We start from the raw sequence: 23737 nt of genomic DNA on the forward strand, positions 1-23737 counted from the left end.
AACTTGGTCATGCCAAAGCAAATGGATTTTATTTACATGTCCAGTTTGTACAATATGGCCACTCAATGTAGAGCTTACAGTACATGAGCAGGGGAAAAACTAAAAACATCTGTGATCTCTAAGTGTGTGTGTGCGCATGTGTGTGGTGACATGGCTATTGGCATCTAGTAGACCTGACAACAGTAAGTCTCATGGACTTTTCAAGCCTCGTATAGGTTTTCTATCTTCTGTTGTTAATACACCATTAAAGGAATATACTTTGGCTATGACAACATCTTTTTATTTATATTATAATTTTTTTTAAGAGTGCTATACATTTCCAGGTCACACGTATGTTATAGAATCTCTACGATATATACTTTTATCCTCATTTTCTCATCATAAAACTGTATAAAAGACAGTATTTTTCTTTACTAAGTAATGAGTGGCACATGGATACAAATAGTAACTAGATTCTGTACAACATTTACAATGATTGAAAATGCAAACGCTGTGAGTGACGTGTCAAAAAAAAATATATATATATATATATATATATATATATATATATATATATATATATATATATATATATATATATAATTATACACACACATTATACAGTATATATATATATATATATATATATATATATATATATATATATATAAAAAAGGAAAGTTCACTCACAATGGCACCAACAGACAAAAATCTAAGTTTGACTTAAAATCAATATGGTTCACCTCTGATACAAAGGCACAAAAACAAGAAACCCTGTGAGAGAACGTGCAAACGAGAAGAACCCGTACAAAAAGAAAGAAACCCTGTGAGAGAACGTGCAAACGAGAAACAAACAGTCAATCAGTTGACGTACAGTTTGTGCAACAAAGCAAAACTAGTCTTGTGTTTTTCGGACAACACAGCGTTCGTGTATATACACGCTACTGGCTTCTCTAGGGGCGACACAATAACATTTTTTAGTATATGACGCAGTGCAGTGCACCTGAAGTTGTGGCTACCTAATCTAGGTGAATTCAACAACATCCGTGTGTGTGTTTGAAATCATTCTTAACAATAATGAAATGTAAAAATGAGTGATAATACATTCATGACATATACAGAAATATAACTCTTTCCTCAATTACATATGGGGCTTGTGACCGCCAACACTAACGCCTATACAGTAGCTTGTATAGAGTCATCTTCCGCCGTAGCCATAACTATTACCATGTTGGTTTACAATGAACAGCCTCTTTTATCCTTCATAGTGAGGAGGACAAATGCGAGTATGGCATATCCATAGTAAAGTCACTAAGCAGTTTTGACATTGCAATGCTTGTAAAGTGTCCCTCAAATGCCAACTGAGGTGCTGCATCAGAGCCCTCTTGACATAATTTTTTAAAGATTTATTATTTTGGTCTTTATTCTGATATATATTTATATCTGTATTTCTCGTCACCAAACATTTGTCACGTTATGGGGAAAAAGGTTTCACCATTTTAGCTTTAGCTTCTTAGCACTGAAATAAGCGCTTGCATTAGCTTGCACTTGGGATAGCCTACCCAGTTGATTCAATAAAAGAATGATAACAATGTCACTAAGTTTGTGTTTCAGTAGACTCAACTGCTAATAGACGTCCACCCCCCCCTAAAAACAGACAAATGACTATAGTGAAACAATAAAATGTCACGATCACATTCCATCATCTCAGTTCATTATCGCCGATTTGTAGCTAGCTATTCTTTATATAAGTGCAGATGAAAGTGAAGATAAGGAAAGGTAGCTGACACTACACTACTGAGACACACCCTTCCTCAACTCTTGATTTGCACTGATCACAGCTTCCCAATGAAACACCAAAGAATATGACTGTATATGGAACTTGAGCTCCTAAACATTGATTATAGTCGCCGTTAATCGTTTATAGTCGATTCGTATGAAAAATAAATATTTACCTCTATACACATCACCTTAACAACTCTTCCAGCACTCTTCCTCAAAATAAACTCCCCCCCTTTCCTTAAGTCCTGTATTAAATATGGAATTACTCGAGGATGTACAGTACATGATTTCTTTTTTTTAAGGTCTACGTTCACCTTGACTTGTGCTTCAAATGACTACACATGACTTAATGCAAGGTGGTTTAGTGGTGTTCTGACACCAAATTTGCTCACTATCATTACGCGTACTAAAAGGTAATCATAGGCATGATGCGCATCATCTTAAACCATTTAGGGCCATGGTGCTTCATAAACATGCTCTTATCGGTCATGTCACAACCCCTGCAGAGGCGTCCACACAGAAATGAAAAGGTAGTCAAAATTCAACTAGGTGTGTCAATATTCCAAAATGGCTCCCTCTCCTAGTGACCCTTCTCTCTTTCCTTATTTGAGAAAGATGATGTTTCATCCACTACCTCCTTAGTGGCCTCACGTCAGCTGAGATACTTTGACATTTTGAAATGTAGTTATCCTTATTCAACAGACACTTGCCACACTAGAGCAGCTTTTCAGTAGGCCTGTTAACCAAAGATGGCATGTTAGCATCATTAGTCAATTAAACCAATGAGTAACACTAGCTACAAGATAATGAGCTAGCTTGTAGTTAGCTCTACCCATTTCTTAAAAATGTAGGAATGCTAACAATGTTAATGTGCTATGTTTAGGGTAGCTGAAAGACAAATGTACAAATATATCCAAAATGTGACAAACATACCTTTGAACCAAAACACCAAACTTGACATTCAAAAGGTTTAGGTGCTTCTTAAAGGTGAGAAAAGACAAAAGCAAGGCAAAAAGGAGGGGAAGCAAGCTCATTGGTCCCCTGTGGTACTCACTCCTTTATCACCTTCATCAACCAATACGCCCCCCCACCCACCGCCCCTAAAAGGAAAAATACCCACTTCCAATCTACCAACTGCTTCAGCTGAGTGGCGGTGTGATCAACCATTCGTCGCAGAGTTCCGTTATGAATACACAATAGTCACATTGCTCAGGAATATATGTCATTGGACAGCAACACTGAAGCTTTACAAACTAGAGGTAGTGTCTACGTAACTCAAAGTGACCAAATCCTTTTTTTTCCCCCCTCCTCCTCCTCCTCCTCCTCCTCCTCCTCCTACTCCTCCTCCTCCTCCTACTCCTCCTCTTTTTATTTTTTACCCTTCAGTCAATTCCCTCTGAACATTCTCTAGGGATCAACTTCCAACGGTTTCCATTTTCTCTTGTTTCAGTGACACAATGATGAACCATCGGTGGATAGATTAAAGGGGGCGGGACTCTTTAACAGTGAATGATTGATGGCTATTGTAAACACTGTTGATGTGAGTCTCTGATGCTGCAGTTGTACAGCTGTAGGGAGTGTGTGTGTGTGTGTCCTTGTATTACTATACTTGTGAAGACAAGTTTAAATTCTGACCCTAAGTAGTGAGGACATTTTGGGGCCAAGTGAGGACATTTTGTCGTTACTTCAAAATTGTCTATTGTAGGGTTGTAGTTGATGTAGTTTGTAGGTGATGGAGGGTCCTCAAAGGGTCCAACGTCTATGTATAAAAGCTCTTTCTACATGCCGCCTACTAGATAGTATGTCGTACAAATATATCACATCACTGCATTCAGGTGAACATCTCAGATTTTTTTTGTGAGCAAGTCTCTTGAGCCTAGAGCTCATGAAACTCATTCAATGTAGAACTACAAAAATAGATGAAAATTAAGTAATTTAGCTTCATTCCTCAATAGTTGACCCTTTTTGGAGATGCAGGTTTTTCATAGACAGTGGGTGATATTCATCTGGACTAACATCTGTTCAGTTCAGTTATGTTTGTTGGCTTGTTATTTCTCTTTTACTTTGAACGTTCTGAGTGTGAGTTCCTCAAAACACATACTAAATAGTAGGAGCTGAACTGTGAGTTTAACTCTTAATCTCCAATATAGAAGGGTTGTGGTCCAGGATGGCCAGGATGATCTTATCCATGTACTGACGCAGACGGAAGTTGATCTCCTCCTGCTCCTTTAGAGCCTCCACCAGCTAAGAGAGAGAGAGAGAGAGAGACACACATGCAGAGAGAGAAAGAGATAGGGAGGGAGAAACAGAGAGAGATGGAGAGCGAGACAGATGAGAGAGAGAGAGAGGGAGGGAGAGTGGGAAGAAGAGGAGGGAGAGATGGGAGAAAAAAGAGGGGAGAGGGAGAAAGAGAGAGGGGTTGAGCATTCAAGATTTCAAAATAATTTCACACACATGGTTCAACAGTATTATGAACCATATCCTGTGAGTTTTCTAATTATTGGAAAAACTATGTTTGATATATATGTAGCATCCTGAATATTCTACTATTATTCAGAAGTGCTAACGTAACCTTTTACTTCCCCTGTGTGCACAAAGACATGGTAACCAGTGGTTCTCTTTGATATCCCGCCCGGACAAATAACGTGAGGTTCTCTTTCATCCCTCCGGCCGGAATATGGATTATTAACGTGCAACTAGATCATCCTTTTCCTTCCTTGAGTGTCCCATAGTGGGACCGGATTGCAGTCGCCAGCAGGGGGCGGTGGTGGCAGGCGGAGCAGAAGAGGAAAGGAGATGAGGAAGACGCTGTTTTACCTGGGGAGCGGAAGAGAGAGGAAGCCTCTTCAACGTGGAACGTGGACGTGAGCAGACGTGCGCTCTCGAAGAGCCCCGTTGAGAGCAAGCGGGAGAGATAGAGAGACTCTGCTACAATCCGGGTTATTATAGAACTACAGGCGATAGTGGAGTGTTGGACTAATGAAACAGAGAAAGGAATAAACCTCAGTAATACCACGGGTTATACTAGAAGTGTATGCTGTATTTTAGCTTGTGGCTAAGGGGCTATAGACACTTTGAGTGCACCACCAGGCGAGCGTCGCCGAAGACAGGTGGTAGACATAGCCCACCGTGCGTTAGCTATATAGGCGATAGCAGGAGGGTCCACCAAGACCCACAGTTTAGCTGTGTTTAGGTTAGCACCACAGCTTAGCCCGCGCTTCGGCTCGTCCCTTCAGCCCCGCAGTGGACGTCTCTTCGACCCAGCAGAGGACGCCTCTTTTCCCCAGCAGAGGTCGCCACAACACAGCACGCTCCTCCAGCCCACGCCACTGCCCCAGCTGCCTACCCCGGCCCACTGGCTGTTATCGCGGGATCGCCCGACGGCCATCTTACCACCCGGACTAGTGGTGGTGAGAGTGGGCCCGCCCTCTCTGATAAGTACAGTGGCGCTTTGAGTGCTGAAACGGTATCATATACAATTCACTGTGTGGCGCAGGCCCTAAGGGCGAAGATAAACGTTGCTTTGAATGAACGCGGGCAGCAGCGTATAGGAGTACCCCAACCATTTAAGCCGGCTTTAGCTAGGACTTTTATTTGGTAATTTGGGCCCACTGTTTATTTCTTTTGAGTGTTATAACGTGCATGTTCCTTTATACAATTCCCATTCAGTGAACCCTTCCCTCCCCATTGTTGAAGTAGTGCAACATTATATGTAAACCCTTAGGGGAAGGTATTGGTACTGTGCCTAGCCCAGACGTGGGCAGCACTTTAGTCTGTCTTACGGAGCGAGAGCACTTGGTGCCTAAGGCGTAATAGCATTGAATCAGACTGTATTTATTTGTAACTTGAATCCGATTGAGACACTAAACAAATACTGGATGGGAGCACTGTGTGTGTGTCGATTACTGAGTCTGTGTCTTAACCTTTTTTTTGGTCCGGGTAATGCTATTATTATTTAACCCTTTCCCCACCTACACCCCTATTTCATTGTTAAAGGTCTCTACACGTCATTAAGGGAGGGTACTGCTTTGGGGAGCGAAAACCATTATCCATCTTACTGCCACCAGGTGTGGGGGGGCTAAAGGAAGTACTGGGGGAAGTGGGGGTATGTGGGGAGCTACTGCTGATCGCCCTGGAGGGCCAGAAGGACCAGAGTGCCACCCCTAGGTTAGTGAATCCTAAGCCCCATCAGCTCCTGCTGCTCGACCTCCAGTTTGACGTTCCTGGCCAAAGACGGGGGTCCAGTGAGACCAAGCTCTACTGCATCCCGCTACCAGGTGGCCGTGTACAACTACTCCCATAAAGCAGGGATAATCCACCCTGCTACATATAGTTTGATTTTAGATTCAGATGACTTTATTCACCATATTGTATAATGGAACGTGATTCGACATTACAGTGCATGATTCTTTTCACAAATAGGAATAACATAATAATAAATAAATAAGTGCAAAACAGGACAGAAACAGTGAGACAACAATAAGACAGTAAAAGTGCAGTGGTTGGGGACATGGATACAGTGCAGCACAGTTCAAGTCCAGAGGTCCAGCCCTAGAGGGGGGGGGGGGGGCAATAAGCCTTATACAACTTTTGATAAGCTTGTTCCAGTAATGCTCCACAGAAACGGGTTAGGAGGAGTAAAAAATGTGTTTACATTTTTTTTTTAATGGGAGATAATCCAATATGGTGGACTTTATGGGTCCTTGAGGCAAATTTGGAGAGTTAGTGTAGGGTAGATGGATGTTTGTACCAAATATTGTGTACAGTAGGAGTTATGACCTTTCATTTTGACCTTTAATTATAGCGCCCCCATCAGGCCGAAATATTCCAGGCTGTCAGCCTATGTGTCAAGTTTCATCCACCACAGCCTTTTAGTTGGAAAGCTATGCTGAGCATGCATACAGACACACACACACACACACTGACCAGACCATAATAATACTAAGCAAATTATTTAATAATCACTCAACTATAAGTGCTTCAAATACAACATGTTGTTGAATACCAAATGTGCACAACTCTATGGTTAGCATTACATTGATTTCCACTGACTTCTGTCATGCTAACATGTCTCCTCATAACATAATCATTTCTGCTAATGTCAACAGCTGACAGGAAATAAAATGTGTTCCATTCTAGAATGCTGGTTTATGATGTCCACACCTGTGCACATAGAACGTGACAGGGGTATTGTGATACTTCTGTGTGTGTGTGTGTGTGTGTGTGTGTGTGTGTGTGTGTGTGTGTGTGTGTGTGTGTGTGTGTGTGTGTGTGTGTGTGTGTGTGTGTGTGTCTGCATCAGCCATAACTCCTACAGTTGTGATTCAATTTAGATACTTCCAAATCGGTCGACGACAAGCATTTTATTTGAATTCGCTGACACCGTTGTCCATTAACCAATCAATATGGAGGTACAATAGTTAAAATCATTGGTAAGCAAACGTAATGCTGAAAATATACACTTTGACTGCCGATTTGACAGGTTTAGCATCTTTACTCTTGGCTACATTTGGGGGGAAAAAACGCAACATTAATTCATACATGTACAGGCTGTAGACATGGTGACATGGCGTGATGTCATTTGCGGTCCACAAACATATCCATTGCGGCGCTTTAGTTTAGTTCAGAGCGTGTCTACTCTGTACAATATATAACAATTTAACAACAACAAATGAATTCAATGAAGTCACCAGCTGTAATCGAGCTACCCTACTGGTCACCATTACCGTTAACCCGGCACACATGCCCCAGTGGACAGAGTTCTAATGGCTGCATCTGTAGGGGGACAGTAGGGAGACAGCAGCACTTGCAGGCTTCGCTCCCTCTTGCACCTGGGTGTTGGCATGTCCCCTGTGACCTTTCTAGCTGTGTCTGTTTGTCAAGTTGAAACCATCAATACTGACCTCATCTCTGGAGGCGTTGTCTATCTCGGCGGCCAACGACTGGGCCTTGGTGTGGCAGGCGAACAGGTTCTTGGCCTCGTACAGACTCAGGCTGAGGATCTGAGCGTTCAGGTCGTCGTTCTGATCCCGAAGCTTGTGGTTCTCCTGGAGTAGGAGGGGGAGAAGAGGAGACATTTATACTAAATTAAAAAGGGGGAATGGAATCAAAGTTGATCATCATTTCCCAAGATTCCATTTTTCTGTAGTTTTTTTTGTGCATGTGTAGCTCTCAAAATCTAGGAAAAGGCACTCCTATGACCTCATCAAAGTGTATTGCCTGTTAACAGGTGAAAATGATCAAATAGTCTGCTTCCCAGACCTATATTAATTAAACTAGTGAATGATATTTAATAATAACCTTGTTTTAACTAAAGGTGCTATAGATAGACCAGCATGTCAGCATGGCTCAACGAGTAGCATGTTTATCCATTCAGGTGTATTCCACATGGAGAAATGGGAAGTAGGGAGGGGATACATGCACGCAACATGTAAATAACAACATACATGTTGGACCCGCCAATGTTTTATCAATCATTTCTTTGGGGGAAAAGCAATACTTTTATTCTGCACCTTTCTAAATATTTAAAAAAAATGTATGATTACAAATGTTGTCGATAGCACCTTTAATTCTTTGCATTTTATTATTATAGTAGACGTTTCCTACCTGTTTGAGTCTCTTCACCTCATGCTCCAGTTCGATCTCCCTGGCTCGGGCGTTATACTCAGACAGACCCCTGCTCGTCCCCGGGTGCTCCGTCTCCAACTTAAACATCTGCAGGTGTTCCAACTCCCTACGTAGGTCCTCTATCAACTAGAGAGATGGATGGAGGGAGGGAGAGAGAGAGCGAAAGGGGGGAGAGGGAGAGGGGGTGGAAAGGGAGGAGGGAGAGAGAGAGGGAAGGAGGGATGCGAGAGAGAAGGGAGGTAGAGAAAGATGGAGGGAGAAAGCGGGAGGGAGGGGGAGAGAGTGTGAGAGAGTGTGAGAGAAAGAGAGAGAGAGAAGGATCAGGAATGGAATGTTAGTGACATGACCAGTGTATATAATTCTCCTGAGACCCTGTCGCCCGCACCTACTATATGTACAGTGGTGGCCAAAATTATTAGAACACCTGACGGATCTGAAAACATTGGGTCTCATTCCAGAACGAATTTACGACAAAAAATTTCCTCTTAAGCAGATTTCTGCCCATTTAAGACATATTAGGGCTGGTAGCGCGAGTCCCCACATTTTCCTGAGATCAGATTTGAGCGTGGCTGAGAGCAGATTTAAGAGTGCTGAGGAGCACTCTTATGATTGATTGACTAATTGAAAATTTTATTAACTTGACAGACCGTGTTCTCATAGTGATTCCTTCATGTTAACACTACAGGCTTCCTTGCAATTAATTACTTAATCATAATTAAAATAAATATGACAATATTTGTACGATAAGAAATTACGCATTTGATGTCGGAAAAATAAATAATATGGATTCATCTGATCACAGGGCAGCTGCTTAACCATATCTGAACCAGCTATTTTGGACAAATGTATAATTACTTTAATTACTCAGATATTCAAACACAATTATGCAATTATTGTGAAATGATTGAAAATAATAATTATTTAATGCCTTTGTGGAATTTGTATTTCTTATTTGTTACACATCTGTTTTAATGATTAATTATATACATTTGAAAGAATGCAGGTCAACAAATGTATCCCATTGATTGGTATACAATGGGACAGACCTTTGTTTGATTGATTGATTGATTGATTGAAAACTTTATTAACAGATTGCAGAATGGGTACAGTACAGTACAGCTCAATTACATACAATTGTTAAGGGGATGCAGACCAGAGAAAGACTTTTGTCTCGTTTACATCAGGGTCCCCCATTTTCAATTCATCATAACATATATGACACACACGACATACAGATAGACAGTACTGCTACATCTATACATTTATGACATACCAGATTTGCAAATACAGTACTGTTTGTGATACAAAAAGAGTCCAGAAAAGAGAGTATATACATTTGACATAGAAACTGTTGGAGTAGGTTGGGTAGGAGGGGTGGGTGGGGGACACTGTACAAGCATAACTGTACATTGGAATATTAACAAAACCATACTTGGTCATTTACTGTACATTGGAGGGGGTTGATATAGCTATAAACCTGCATTCCTTCGAATATATCATTAATCAATTAAACTTATATTGAAATACACTATATAGCCTATATACACCAACACTGAAATTACAGTGGATAAATAAATAAATAAATAAGAACTAAAGCTAATCGCATGGAAAAAGCAAGTCTTGTGTGCGCCAGTATGGCCTACGTGTCTAATGAACAGTATAGGCTTAAAATATTCTAGTTACTCGTTTCATTAGGATTTAGTAGATACTATATATGCTCTGCCTCTGCCCTACGTACAGTATAAGTACAGACTGTACCTATACTGTACATAGGGCAGAGCATATAGTATCTACTAAATCCTAATGCAACAAGTCATTAATGGAATAATAAACCTATACTGCGTTCATTCATTACGCCGTAGGCATTAATGGAATAATAAGCCTATACTGCGTTCATTCATTACGCCGTAGGCTACAGTATACTGCGCACGTGTGTGTGTGTGTGTGTGTGTTTGTGTGTGTGTGTGTGTGCGAGCTGCGGCAGTTGTACCACAAGCTGTATGATGACAATACATTAATTTAATCTCATTTCGATGGGTCGGCAAGACTTGCAAGGCACTTCCGCATCCATTTCCACACAGCTGCGTCATTACTTTGCCTTATAAGGAGCTCTGGAGGCGTTGTTTTGTATGCAAATGACCTGAACGGGAACGCGCTTTTGAGTTTAAGACATAATCACATTCGCCAAGCAGATATCAGATCATGTCACAGGTGCGACCGTTTCAGCCACTTAAGACATATTACCAGCACGTTCGGGACTCAGAGTGAACTTGTCATTGATTCTGTCTCAGTCGGTTCCAAGATAAGTCTTCCAAAATAACTCTTTGGAAAATATTCGGGAATGAGACCCATTGACCTTTTCTTGCCTCCAAAACATAATAATGTTTAATTTCCTAATGTTCATGAAACATGCAGATGGTTGCTCGGAGCACAACAAATATCAGATGAAGCGAGTCCTACTGTTTTTATCCACTGTTAACTTTAATATTTGGTATGTCCACCTTTTGCAGCAATTACAGCAGCACATCTCTCTGATATAGTGTCAATATATTTCCTGACAACTTCAACACTAATGTTATCCCATGCCTTCTGCAACTCAAGCCAAAGGCTTTCCTTTGAATGTACAATAGATCTGTCCAGTTTATTGTCCAACTCGCCCCAAATGTGCTCGATGGGGTTGAGGTCCAGACTTTGAAGGGGCCAGTCCATCATTTTCAATGTTCCAACAGATTGCAGGTAGTTCCGGCAATAGTTAGAAGAATGTTTAGGGTCATTGTCCTCTTGGAAAATAAATCCAGGCCCAATAAGACGACTCCCAGATGGTACTCCGTGCCTCACCAGAATGTTGTCGTATACTTTCTTATCCATGATGCAATACATTTTCACTAAGTCACCTGTTCCTGAGGCTGAAATGGCACTCCGTGTTTAACTGTTGGCAAGAGACAATTTTTTTTTATATCTCTCCCCCTTCCTCCGTCAAACATACACTCTTCGCTTGTTGCCAAACTGTTCAAACTTGGACTCATCAGTCCACAACACTTTATACCAATCTACATATCCGATTGTATATATCTACATATCAGAGTGTATATATCTACATATCTGTGTGTATACTGTATATCTACATATCCAAGTGTATATGCATACATAGTGTATATATATACAAATCAGTGTGTATATATATATAAATCAGAGTGTATATATATATAAATCAGAGTGTATATATATATAAATCAGAGTATATATATAAATCAGAGTATATATATATAAATCAGAGTGTATATATATATATATATATATATATATATATATATATATATATATATATATATATATATATATATATATATATATATATAAAAATCAGAGTGTATATATATATATTATATATCAGAGTGTATATATATAAATTAGAGTGTATATATATAGATCAGTGTGTATATATATATATATATATATATATATATATAAATCAGAGTGTATATATAAATCAGTATATATATAAATCCATGTATATATATATAAATCAAGAGTATATATATATATATATAAATCAGTGTGTGTATATATATAATCAGAGTGTATATATATATACATCAGTGTGTGTATATATATATATAAATAAGAGTGTATATATATATAAATCAGAGTGTATATATATAAATCAGAGTGTATATATATAAATCAGAGTGTATATATAAATCAGAGTATAATATATATATATATGACAACAAGGGAAAGACCATGTGACGGCTTGGAAAGACGGCTGACAGGAAGGAAAGACCCCAACAGGGCTGTCATGGACTAGCTATCCATGATAGCAGGCTCCGTCGCTTAATTAAGTGCACAAAAGCCACCCCTCATTGCTACGAAAAGTCTAAAGAGAAAAACACCCCTAGAGTCTGAGAGAGCAGGGGCGGAAGATGACTCATCAGCTGACTAGGGCTGTCTTAAATACTCGGAAGCTTCGTTCGATGGCACGAGCTTCGAACATAAAAAAAAATCGAAGTAAAAAATTAAAATAAAAAATAAAAAATATTCGTTTTTTTTGCCTCTAAAATCTTGCGCCTCCATTCCAATGAAACGAAAGTAAGCGGCGCCTCGACTCCACCACTCTACAACAAGCACGTGGAGATTATCTGTGTTGAAAACAACAAGGACATGTGCAGCAGACATGTCGACGAAGAAGTCATCAGACGTGTGGTTACACTTTAAAATATGCAAAGACAATGCCCAAAAAGCAGAGTGCCAGATATGCCAGAAGAAAATGGCATATCACAACTCTACAACAACTTTGTCAAATCACCTAAAAAACGTAAGTATCGTTGTACATGACGGCGACGTCACACAAAACATTAATAAGGCTATGCCTATGCTGCTATGACTAATGTGTTACCAAGTTGGCTAATTTAATTGTAATCATCTGCTTTTGTAGGTGCATTGTCTGATATAATTATAAATTATAAATTAAATATAATATAATTGTTTGCTTGATAGATGAAGGTTGCAACATAATTATGTAATGTCATGTCGTTGGCTGTGAGAGCAGCCCCACTGCACCCAGGCAGCGCAGCCGAGTGAAACCTTGTCGAAAGGGGCTACTTAATTAATTAATCCAATCCACTTTATTTATAGAGCACATTTAAAAACAACTAAGTTTACCAAAGTGCTGTACAAGTCCCACAACATAAGATAAAAAAAGAAAAGAAAAAAAAATATTATAATATTTTTAGTATTTTTTTTTTCTCGAAGCTTCGAATTAAAATCGAAGCTCAGCCCCGAAGCATCGATTGCCAAAAAAAGCTTTGAAGGTCAGCCCTACGGCTGACCACCCGGTAACTGACCCTGGAATGAACACGACGACGAACCAGATAATCGGCACATCAGCTGAAGGACAGGAGCACCAACTATGTAGCTGTGGCTGGTCCAAGGTAACATCCATCGGAGGCCTACAAATACATCAATGGTGGATGAAGTGCTTGAAGAAAGTGAGGCCGGGACCTCGCATTGATCATTATCTTCTGAGAGAAAGGTCAAGTCAGGCGAGTGAAGCTCAGCGGCAGGATTTAACCCACAGTCCACTGAGCATCAGTACCCCAGTGGCTGAAAGTAATTCAAGCACATCAGAGAACTTGGAACCAAGTCACTTGCAACCTTCTTTGGAGAAGAACATGCAAGGCCACAGACCTCATGTGAAGTGGCCAAAGTCCAGCAGCAAGAAAGAGTGGGCGACAATCGATGCAGACCTGATCAAAATCCTGGATGGAATCAAAGGAACAGTGGAAAAGAAACTGGATAAAATGGGCGATCTGATCTACTTCAATGGAGCAGAAAGGTTCGGAACAAAAGAGACAGGAAAGAAGGACATGACACCAACAACCCCTCCCAAGTCCAGAAGGCAGCAATAAATCCAGCACCTTGTCAAAGAAAGAAGGGACTTGAGGAAGCAATGGAAGAGAGCCTCATTGGAGGAAAGAGTGGGCATTGACCTCCTGCAAACAGACCTGAAGGGACGCCTGGGAAGACTACGGAGAGCTGAAAACCTCAGGACTCAACGCAAGAGGAGGGAAAGAGTGAGAACATCCTTCTACAAGGATCCCTTCAGATTTGTGAAAGGACTCTTCACAAAGGAAAAGAGCGGGTCACTTAAGGTGCCAAAGAGGGAGTTTGAGGACCACCTGAAAACAACTCACACAGACAGCAAAAGATATGAACAGAGGGAGTTACCACCAGACATGCCACCAATTCCTCAACCAGAACACCAGCTGGATGACTGTCCTCCAAGGTGGAGGGAGGTTGAGGAAGCAGTGAGGAAGGCAAGGGCAGCTTCAGCTCCAGAACCAAATGGAGTTCCATACCGGCTATATAAAAACTCTCCAAATATCTTACGCTTTCTGTGGAGGCAAATGAAGGTGATGTGGATGAAGCAAACCATCCCAAAAGCGTGGCGAAGAGCAGGGGGAGTGGTAATCCCCAAGGAGAAGGATGCCTCAAACATCGATCAATTCCGGCAGATCAACCTGTTGAATGTTGAAGGGAAGGTCTTCTTTAGCATTGTTGCTAAAATGATGACAACATACCTGAAGCAAAACAACTTGATTGACACATCTTTGCAGAAGGCCGGCATTCCTGGTTTCTCAGGATGCTTGGAACATACAAGCATGATATGGCACCAAATCCAATCTGCCAAAAGGGAAGGAAGAGACCTGCACGTCTTATTCCTGGACCTAGCCAATGCTTTTGGATCCGTCCCCCATTCTCTCATCTGGACAGCCTTCAACTTCTTCCACATTTCAAATACCATCACAAACCTGGTGAGAAATTACTTCCAAGATCTGCAATTCTGTATCAAAACAACAGAATACACAACATCATGGCAATCTTTGGAAGTGGGAATAATGGCTGGATGTACCATCTCCCCACTAGCCTTCACCATGGCAATGGAAGTAGTCATTCAAGCCTCCAAGTGGGTTGTGGGAGGAGAACGTCTGCAATCTGGACAGCGTCTACCTCCTATTCACAACTACATGGATGACATGACCACCTTGACCTCAACCATAGCATGCACCAAACGGCTGCTGGGAAAGCTTCATGCTAACATTACATGGGCACGGATGAAGTTCAAACCCAGCAAATCCAGGAGCATATCCATCGTCAAAGGAAAACTTGTGGACCAGAGGTTCTACATCAAGGATACACCCATTCCTTTGGTGTCAGAACTGCCAGTCAAGAGCCTAGGGCGATGGTACAATGCAAGCCTCAAAGACTCAGACCAGAGTGATCAGCTAAGGGAAGAAACCATCAAAGGCCTTGTCAGCATAGACAAGACCTTGCTCCCTGGAAGGTTAAAACTGTGGTGCCTGCAGTTTGGATTGCTCCCCCGCCTGATGTGGCCTCTAACGGTCTACGAGATCCCCATGACCAAAGTCGAGAAGCTGGAGAGGACAGTCAGTTCATACATCAAGAAGTGGCTTGGCCTCCCGCGTTGCCTCAGCAACATCAGCTTGTATGGACACGGGGCCCTGGAATTGCCTGTCTCTAGCCTCATAGAGGAGTTTAAATGCACCAAAGTGAGGCTGAACATGACCCTGACCGAGTCTCAAGATGAAGTGATCCGAGCGGCTGCTCCCAGACTGGCAACTGGGAGGAAATGTATCCCATCTGAGGCCGTACAGCAAGCAACATCTGCTCTCAGGCATGGAGACATTGTAGGACAGGTGCAGCATGGAAGAGGTGGGTTTGGACTTGGGCCAAGTCGATCCACATGGCACAAGGCAACATCAACCCAGAGGAGAAAGCTGGTGGTGGCTCAGGTTCGGCAACAAGAGGAGGCACACAGATGCGCAAAGGCAGTCTCACAGTCCAAACAGGGCCAGTGGACTAGCTGGGAAAACCTGGAGCATCGTAAGCTCACATGGAAGGATCTTTGGGAGATGGAAGGAAGCCAAATCAGCTTCATCATCAGAGCCACCTATGATGTTCTTCCCCCAAGAACCTAAACCAGTGGTTTGGAGAAGATCCTTCTTGTGCGCATTGCAAAACCCCCGCAACACTGAGGCACATCCTCACCGGCTGCAAAACCAGTTTGTCCCAAGGGCGCTACACCTGGAGACACAACCAGGTCCTAAGACAACTGGCGATCACCCTGGAAGGAAGGATAACTACCAACAATGCCCTCCCTCCCCCAATGCCTAGACACTCAAACACCACCTCCTTTGTAAGAGCAGGACAGCTCCCAGCAAAGCCATCTGCAAGAGTAGAAGCAACCCTCCTAGACACTGCCCGGGACTGGAGAATGCAGGTCGACTTAGACCAGAAACTCATCTTTCCACCTGAGATCATTACAACCAACCTCAGGCCGGACCTGGTCTTGTGGTCAACCTCTCAGAAGCCTGTGTTCATTGTGGAACTAACTGTACCATGGGAGGCTGCAGTTGGTGAAGCATATGAACGTAAAAACGACTGAAGTACTCCGACATAGCAGCCGAGGCAGAACAACGCAACTGGCATGCCCAGGTGCTTCCGGTTGAGGTCGGGTGTAGAGGATTTGTTGCCATGTCCACAACCAAGCTTCTCAAGGGGATGGGAGTGCGAGGACAGGCGTTCTGACAAGCTGTCAAATCATTGTCAGAGGCTGCCGAACGAAGCAGCAGATGGCTATGGATTAAGAGAAAGGATCCCAACTGGGCTGCAAAATGACCATCGAGGGGTAAAAGCAGAGGGGGGCACACCTGGGACGCCAGGTGTTGCCGTTGAGCTCTTCGGAGGTGTCGTGGGCCTGTCAATGAAACACCAATGAAGGAGGGTGCCCACCTGAAGACCCCAGTGAAGCTTTTACCACTACCCCATTCACTACCAAGTGCTGATTATCTAAGGGATTGTACTATCTAGTCCTATAAGCTCAACTAATATATATATATATAAATCAGTGTGTATATATATATATATAAATCAGAGTGTATATATAAATCAGAGTGTATATATATATATAAATCAGTGTATATATATATATATCAGAGTGTATGTATATATACATCAGAGTGTATATATATAAATCAGAGTGTATGTATATATATATATATATATATATATAAATCAGAGTGTATATATATAAATCAGAGTATATATATATAAATCAGAGTGTATATATATATATAAATCAGAGTGTATATATATATAAATAAGAGTATATATAAATCAGAGTGTGTATATATAAATCAGTGTGTATATATATAAATCAGAGTGTGTGTATATATAAATCAGTGTATATATAAATCAGAGTATATATATATAAATCAGTGTGTAGATATATATAAATCAGAGTATATATATAAATCAGAGTGTATATATATATAAATCAGTGTGTGTATATATATAAATCAGGGTGTGTATATATATATATATAAATCAGAGTATATATGAGTCATTCCACCAATCCAGTCCGATTTGGACTTTGGGATTTTTTTTTACCAAGAGGTATTACTTTTCTGAATACCCCTCAAGATGAATGACATATCCACATACAAATTTATTTGGAATAACAAACCACCACGTATAAAAAGATCCACCGCACAGAGAAACAAAGCAGACGGAGGTATGGCATTTCCAGATTTCTACCACTACTTTAAGGCGTACACTTTAAGACCACTAACAACATGGTTTGATCCCCAAGCATTAGTATCCTGGAGAAATTTAGAAGAAAATATAGTAGCTCCACATAGGCTGAAGGGCATAGTATACACCAAATTATCAATTAAGCAATGCGAACGGAAATTTGGCCCCATAATCACTCATGCGATCCGGATATGGCGTGAAACACAAAAAAAATATTCTACCCCACATAAATGGCATAATCATACTCCCTTATTCAATAACAATGCACTCTTGATTGGAAAACAACCTATAAGATTCTCTAGATGGGAAAAGCAAGGCATCTACCCATTAGGAGACGTTTTCAACAAACAGGGTTTTTGTAGTTTCAATGAAATACGCAAACAATTTAATCTCACCAAGTCAGGGCTGTACGTTAACTTTTTTTGCACATAGCACTGGTGCTACAGAGGTTGATAGTTTTGTAGCACAGGCCAAAATCTTGTAGCACGAGTATAAAACGTCTCTAAAATCTCTAAAAACAACCACAAGTAGTGCAGTTCATTACTTAAATAGGTATGTGACTGGCAAGGGACATGAATATTGCATACAGGGCACACAAAATCCAAACTTTAACAAGAAATGCTTTCAGACAAATTCTTTCTTTATTTGCTCCAAAAAACCGAAGTATGTTGTGAAGTGTATAGATAGATGTGAAATGTATAGATGTAGCAGTACTGTCTATCTGTATGTTGTGTATGTCATTATGTTATGATGAATTGAAAATGGGGGACCCTGATGTAAACAAGACGAAAGTCTTTCTCTGGTCTGCATCACCTTAACAATTGTGTGTATTGAGCCGTACTGTATTGTACCCATTCTGCAATCTGTTAATAAAGTTTTCAATCAATCAAGTTAACTTTGAACCTCGGTTGTCAAGCCGCGTCAATGTTGTGTATGCATCTGGGTGGCATCACAACGGTGTTCACTGTGCCTTTAAGACGGCACGGTGGCCTTACGACAGTGCTGTGAAGTACCGTCAAGTGTTGTGGTAACGTCAGTTGGGTTGGTGTGCTGTTGTGCACATAGATATATATAGAACACTAGATAGCTTGCCCGCGCTGCCGGCCAATGGAGAGCGACGTCACTGAACCGCCGCCATCTTGTGAGGGTCAGCCTTGAGTGAGAGTGAGTGAGCTGCACAGACAAAAATACTCATAACTCGCTGAAATATTGACGGATTTACAAATGGTTTGGTTTATTACAAGCATTATTAACGTGGCTATGATTCAAGCGGTTTGTAACATCTTTAAATTTTTATTTTTTTATAAGTATGCAGTATCATAACTACATCTTTGATGTTTATAGCAAACCAACCCGTTTGTAAATCTGTCAATATTTCAGCGAGTTATGAGTATTTTTGTCTGTGCAGCTCAGCTCACTCACTCAAGGCTGACCCTCACAAGATGGCGGCGGTGCAGTGACGCTGGTGACTCCGCCTTAAGCTATCTAGTGTTCTATATGGTTGTGCACAGCTAGCCCCTTTCGTGACTGCGATGTGCAAGCCAGGGGCTTTTGAGCATAAAATAAAATGTCTAACCTTACGTCGTAGTCTGGTGCGTTTTTGGAAACATTATAGATTATAGTCATAACAGATACAGTGCTTTGAGCACACAGGGCTAACCGCTAACGTTAGCTAGCAAGCAGCTATATAGCTAAAACGCTAACTAGAAGCTAACCACTGTATACAGTTCCAATAGACTAACATACACCTCTGTGATTTAAATGTGTCCTTGCCTTAGACTCGAGGGTTGTACTAGGGTTGGATGCAGTTCCCCGTTGGTCAGTCTGTCTGTTTTCTATCTTCTGCTGTGTTTAACGTCATCTGTTTGCGAGTGCTTCCTTGACTGATGGCTAGTACCGCAGGACTTTTATTCAACATTTTATATTTCCGCGGGTTGGCGAGTACTGCAGGAACTTTTATTAAACATTATATATGTCCGCGGGTTGGCCAGTAGGGCCTACTGCGGGAACTTTTATTAAACATTCTATGTCCGCTGGTCTTGTGCAGTGCTCTCGTGGCACTGTCAACTCACCAAGTGGATAGCGTGGCGCCGTGGCCCATTCAACTTAATACCGTCACACTTTTCTTTTTCTTTTTTTGCCACACGGGCCATCGCACCAGTGCTACTGAAGTCAATGCATTCATCGCACAGACTGACGTCAGTGTAGCACGTGCGACATATATATCGCACTGTACAGCCCTGCACCAAGTCCACATATTATTTTTATGCACAGTTATTGGCATGTTTGAAGGCTCACAGTGTTCCATTAAGGATACCAATTGTACACCACAGATACCACACATTTTTCTATGAAAGAGAGACATCGAGAGGTTTTGTTTCAGATTTTTATCATCAATTACTAACGGCCTTGTATGAAACCCTCCATCTAGACTCAGTCTGGAGGAGGGATATACCAGACCTGGAGACAGACTTTGACTGGCAAGAGGCCTGGGCAAATGTACGACTTGCATCAAGGAACCCGGACCATCAACAAATCAATCTTAACTATATTCACAGGACATACTTAACTCCTATAAGACTGAACAAAATGGGTCTTAAACAAGACTCCAAATGCTCCCTATGTACAAATGGGGACGAAGGGACATTTATGCACATGTACTGGGACTGCCCACCAGTTAAGATATTTTGGAAAGAAGTGACCCAGCAATTATCAAATCTCTTAACTCTGGATATACCTGCACACCCCTCTGTATTACTGCTGAATGATGTATTTGAACATGCAGTACCTCCACAGCTAAAGAGATTGGTTTTATCCGGTATCACAGTGGCTAAAAAGCTGATAGCATCACGATGGTTTCAACCGGAAAAAATGTGCCGGAAGGTCTGGACTCTTACATATCTCGATGTGATTTATCAAGAAATATCTACAGCAAGAATTTTGGGTCTCAATGAATCCAAAATGACAATGTGGTTAGTAGTGGTGGAGAGAATAAAAGCTAGCATATAATGGTAGTGTCTGGTTAGGAACAAGTTATAATGGTTGGATTATCCAATGGGGGGTCCGGGAGGGGGGGGGTACGAGCTAGAGCATATGTGTGTAGGTTTTTAGATAACAGGTATTAGGGGTATATCCTGTATAAGACATTTTACTAAATGGTCATTTCATTGGATATGCACTGTAATTAATGATTGTATATCTTATCGTGTGTTGTCATGTTTGTTTATATGTTTGTTTAAAAAATAATAAAAAAATAAAATATAAAAAAAAGATGAATGACATATTTAACTTCCAGAAAAATATATTTTCCCATCTCAGGCATGAAATCTCTATTATTTTTGGTCATTATTGTATGATATGAACACCATTATTCTTCAACCCCGTTATGGACACTCTGGAAGCTCTCTGAATAAGATTTAAACATGTATTTGTGCTAAAGTCAACATTTCTATAATAATTAGATGGCCTTCACACCATTTCTATAATTGCCCGTCTAAAAATTACGTAAAATCCTACACTTTTGCTATTCTGAACCCTGAAATTTGCCTTTTTTTTGACAGCGGCCGCAAGCTTTTTCATCAGAAATGTGATTTGACCTCAGATTTTGAACTAAAATCGATATTCTTATGTTTGCTCTAAACAAAATTATTCAAAAGTTGAATTTGTTTTTCATAAACTTAAAGAAATAATTAATAAACATGTAGCTGTAACAGGGTTGAGTCTAGGGTAACGTGTGAGCACACACACACAGCAACATGCACATTACAATTAATATGTATGTGGCATAAGCATGTTGAAAAATCTCAATAATTAATTTAACTATTATTGTATAACTTCAAAATCAGTGTTAAAATCACAACCCCGTTACAATCTCACAACCCCGTTACATTCAAACGTTACATTCGAGTGTAACGGGGTTGTGATTTTTTGCACAAAATGGTTGCTACTCCACATGTGGTGAATACCAGGAGAGCACATGGCATGCATGATATTAAGAAAGCATCTACATTTTTTTAATAACAAATATCATATTCACAATAATAATAATAATACTTCGTTTTATATAGCGCCTTTCAGAGGACCCAAGGTCGCTTTACATAAGGGGGGGGGGGGGGGGGGAGATAACAAAATTAACAAACATAGTGGACAGACACAACATATACATATATAGTGAGAAAGTTAGGGGTTGAAGGCCAGGTTGAAGAGGTGGGTTTTGAGCAGTTTTTTTAAATGAGTCCAGAGTTGGGGTGGTGCGGAGTTCTGCGGGGAGGGAGTTCCAGAGGGTGGGAGCTGCCACACTGAAAGCTCTGTCCCCGAACGTCCGTAGTCTGGTTCGGGGGATGGAGAGCTGACCAGTGTCCGTGGATCGCAGGGACCGTGACTGAGTGTAGGGGTGGAGGAGGTCAGTGAGGTACTGAGGTGCCAGGGCGTGAAGGGATTTGTAGGTGAGCAGGAGGGTTTTGTAGGTGATGCGGGATTTGATGGGGAGCCAGTGGAGGTGGATGAGGATGGGGGTGATGTGCTGCCAGGGTTTGGTGCGGGTTAGAACCCTGGCAGCTGAATTTTGAACATACTGGAGCCTGTCCAGGGTTTTGCTTGGGACCCCAGACAGGACCCCGTTGCAGTAGTCCAGGCGGGAGGTGACGAAGGCGTGGATGAGGGTCTCAGCTGTGGTGTCGGAAAGTGATGGTCGGAGTCTGGAAATGTTTCGGAGGTGAAAGAAGGCGGATTTGGTGAGGGAATTTACATGGGATTGATAGGAAAGGGTGGAGTCCAGGATAATTGTTGTTGAGCTTGAGGAAATTAGATGACATCCAGGTTTTTATTTCGTGCAGGCAGTTGATAAGGGAGTGTGGGGGGAGATGGGTGGATGGTTTGGTGGAGAGGTAGAGTTGAGTGTCGTCGGCATAGGAGTGGAAGTTTAGCAAGTAATAGTTTGCTATATTTTTTTCAAGTAACGGTGTTGAGTAATTATGCTTGACTACCATAATATTACATGATAAATGACTGAAAACATAGTACAATGAGGTAGCTACTTGCCTGTTCCTGGTGTTGTGTTTTCCAAAATACTTCAAAGTTGTCACTTCCTGTTTCACATGCTTCTATGGATTGAACCATTATTTTTGTGGGGGGGGAGAATGCTCAGTGTAACGGGGTTGAGGGTTACTGAGGGACAGACTGAATAATGTTATTTTAATAGGGATGTCCGATATTATCGGCCGACCAATATTATCGGCAGATATCGGCAGTAAAATGTGATATCGGAAAATATCGGTATCGGTTTAAAAAAAGAAAAAAACAATAACAATATTTGTTATATATATATCCAGTGAAATTATTAGTTACCTGAAATTATTCCGTTTTTTGGGGGGGGGGAAACCCTGCATATATCGGTATCGGTTGATATCGGTATCGGAAATTAAGAGTTGGACAATATCGGAATATCGGTATCGGTAAAAAAGCCAATATCGAGCATCCCTATATTTTAATGAATAATTATTCATTTATTTTGAAATAAATCATTACCAGCATTAACAGCACAGATGGATGTGTATGGACTTTTTACAAATTTTCTTGGTCATATCCCAAATACATTTTCATGAAATGCCACGAGGGACATGTCAAAATACATGGTGTCAACTGAAATAACAACATAATGCATAATAAAAAAAATTACATTCATGCAATGTTTTTACACTTTATTAAAGAGGACATTGCAACTGAAATAAATAGCATTTCAAAGCACATTTTGGTAACTGATTAGATAAAAGACACTTAAAAACATCAGAGGGACTCAAATCGGACCGGATTGGTGGAATGACTCATATATATATATATAAATCAGAGTGTATATCTTTACCTCCTGCATGGCCTCTTTCTCCTTCTGGAACTCATGGCGGTTGTACCACAGCTTGTCCATCATCTTCCTGTACAGGTCCATCTCGTCCTTCAAACGCAGACTGGTGTCCTCTAATTTATCTGTCATCCTCTGTTTCTCCTAGACGGAGAAGAGGGGAGGAGGAGTGTAGAGGAGTGAAAGAATCTGGTGAGTTCTGTTCACAAAAGTGGTAATTGAGTACCTCAAATGAAGAATCATAACTCAGTTTTTGAAGTTTTCAGAGAAACAATGTTTTGAGCCTTTCTTTATCTAAAGATGGTGAGTTATAGTGTTGTGTTCATTCATACTAAAAGACAGTAGAGGTTAAGGACTTTCTTGTGACATATCACAAGAAAG

The 23737-nt window shown here is 41.0% G+C and overlaps 1 protein-coding gene across 2 annotated transcripts in view; it reads right to left on the reverse strand.

The window, feature by feature from the left end:
- Positions 1 to 3531: 3531 nt before the first annotated feature.
- rab11fip4a (RAB11 family interacting protein 4 (class II) a) overlaps positions 3532 to 23737 on the reverse strand; it is a gene marked incomplete at its 5' end in the record, with an annotated part of 191530 nt that continues 171324 nt past the window's right edge. For both annotated transcript variants that reach the window (XM_084329938.1, XM_084329937.1), the window contains 4 exons: positions 3532 to 4005; positions 7665 to 7808; positions 8368 to 8514; positions 23363 to 23500. In XM_084329938.1, coding sequence (XP_084186064.1) covers positions 3889 to 4005; positions 7665 to 7808; positions 8368 to 8514; positions 23363 to 23500 — 546 coding nt within the window. In that variant the 3' untranslated portion in view covers positions 3532 to 3888. The remainder of the gene's footprint in view (positions 4006 to 7664; positions 7809 to 8367; positions 8515 to 23362; positions 23501 to 23737) is intronic.

The sequence above is a fragment of the Notolepis coatsorum genome (assembly GCF_963971535.1).
Source record: "Notolepis coatsorum genome assembly, chromosome: 14".
Classification (NCBI taxonomy): Eukaryota; Metazoa; Chordata; class Actinopteri; order Aulopiformes; family Paralepididae; genus Notolepis; species Notolepis coatsorum.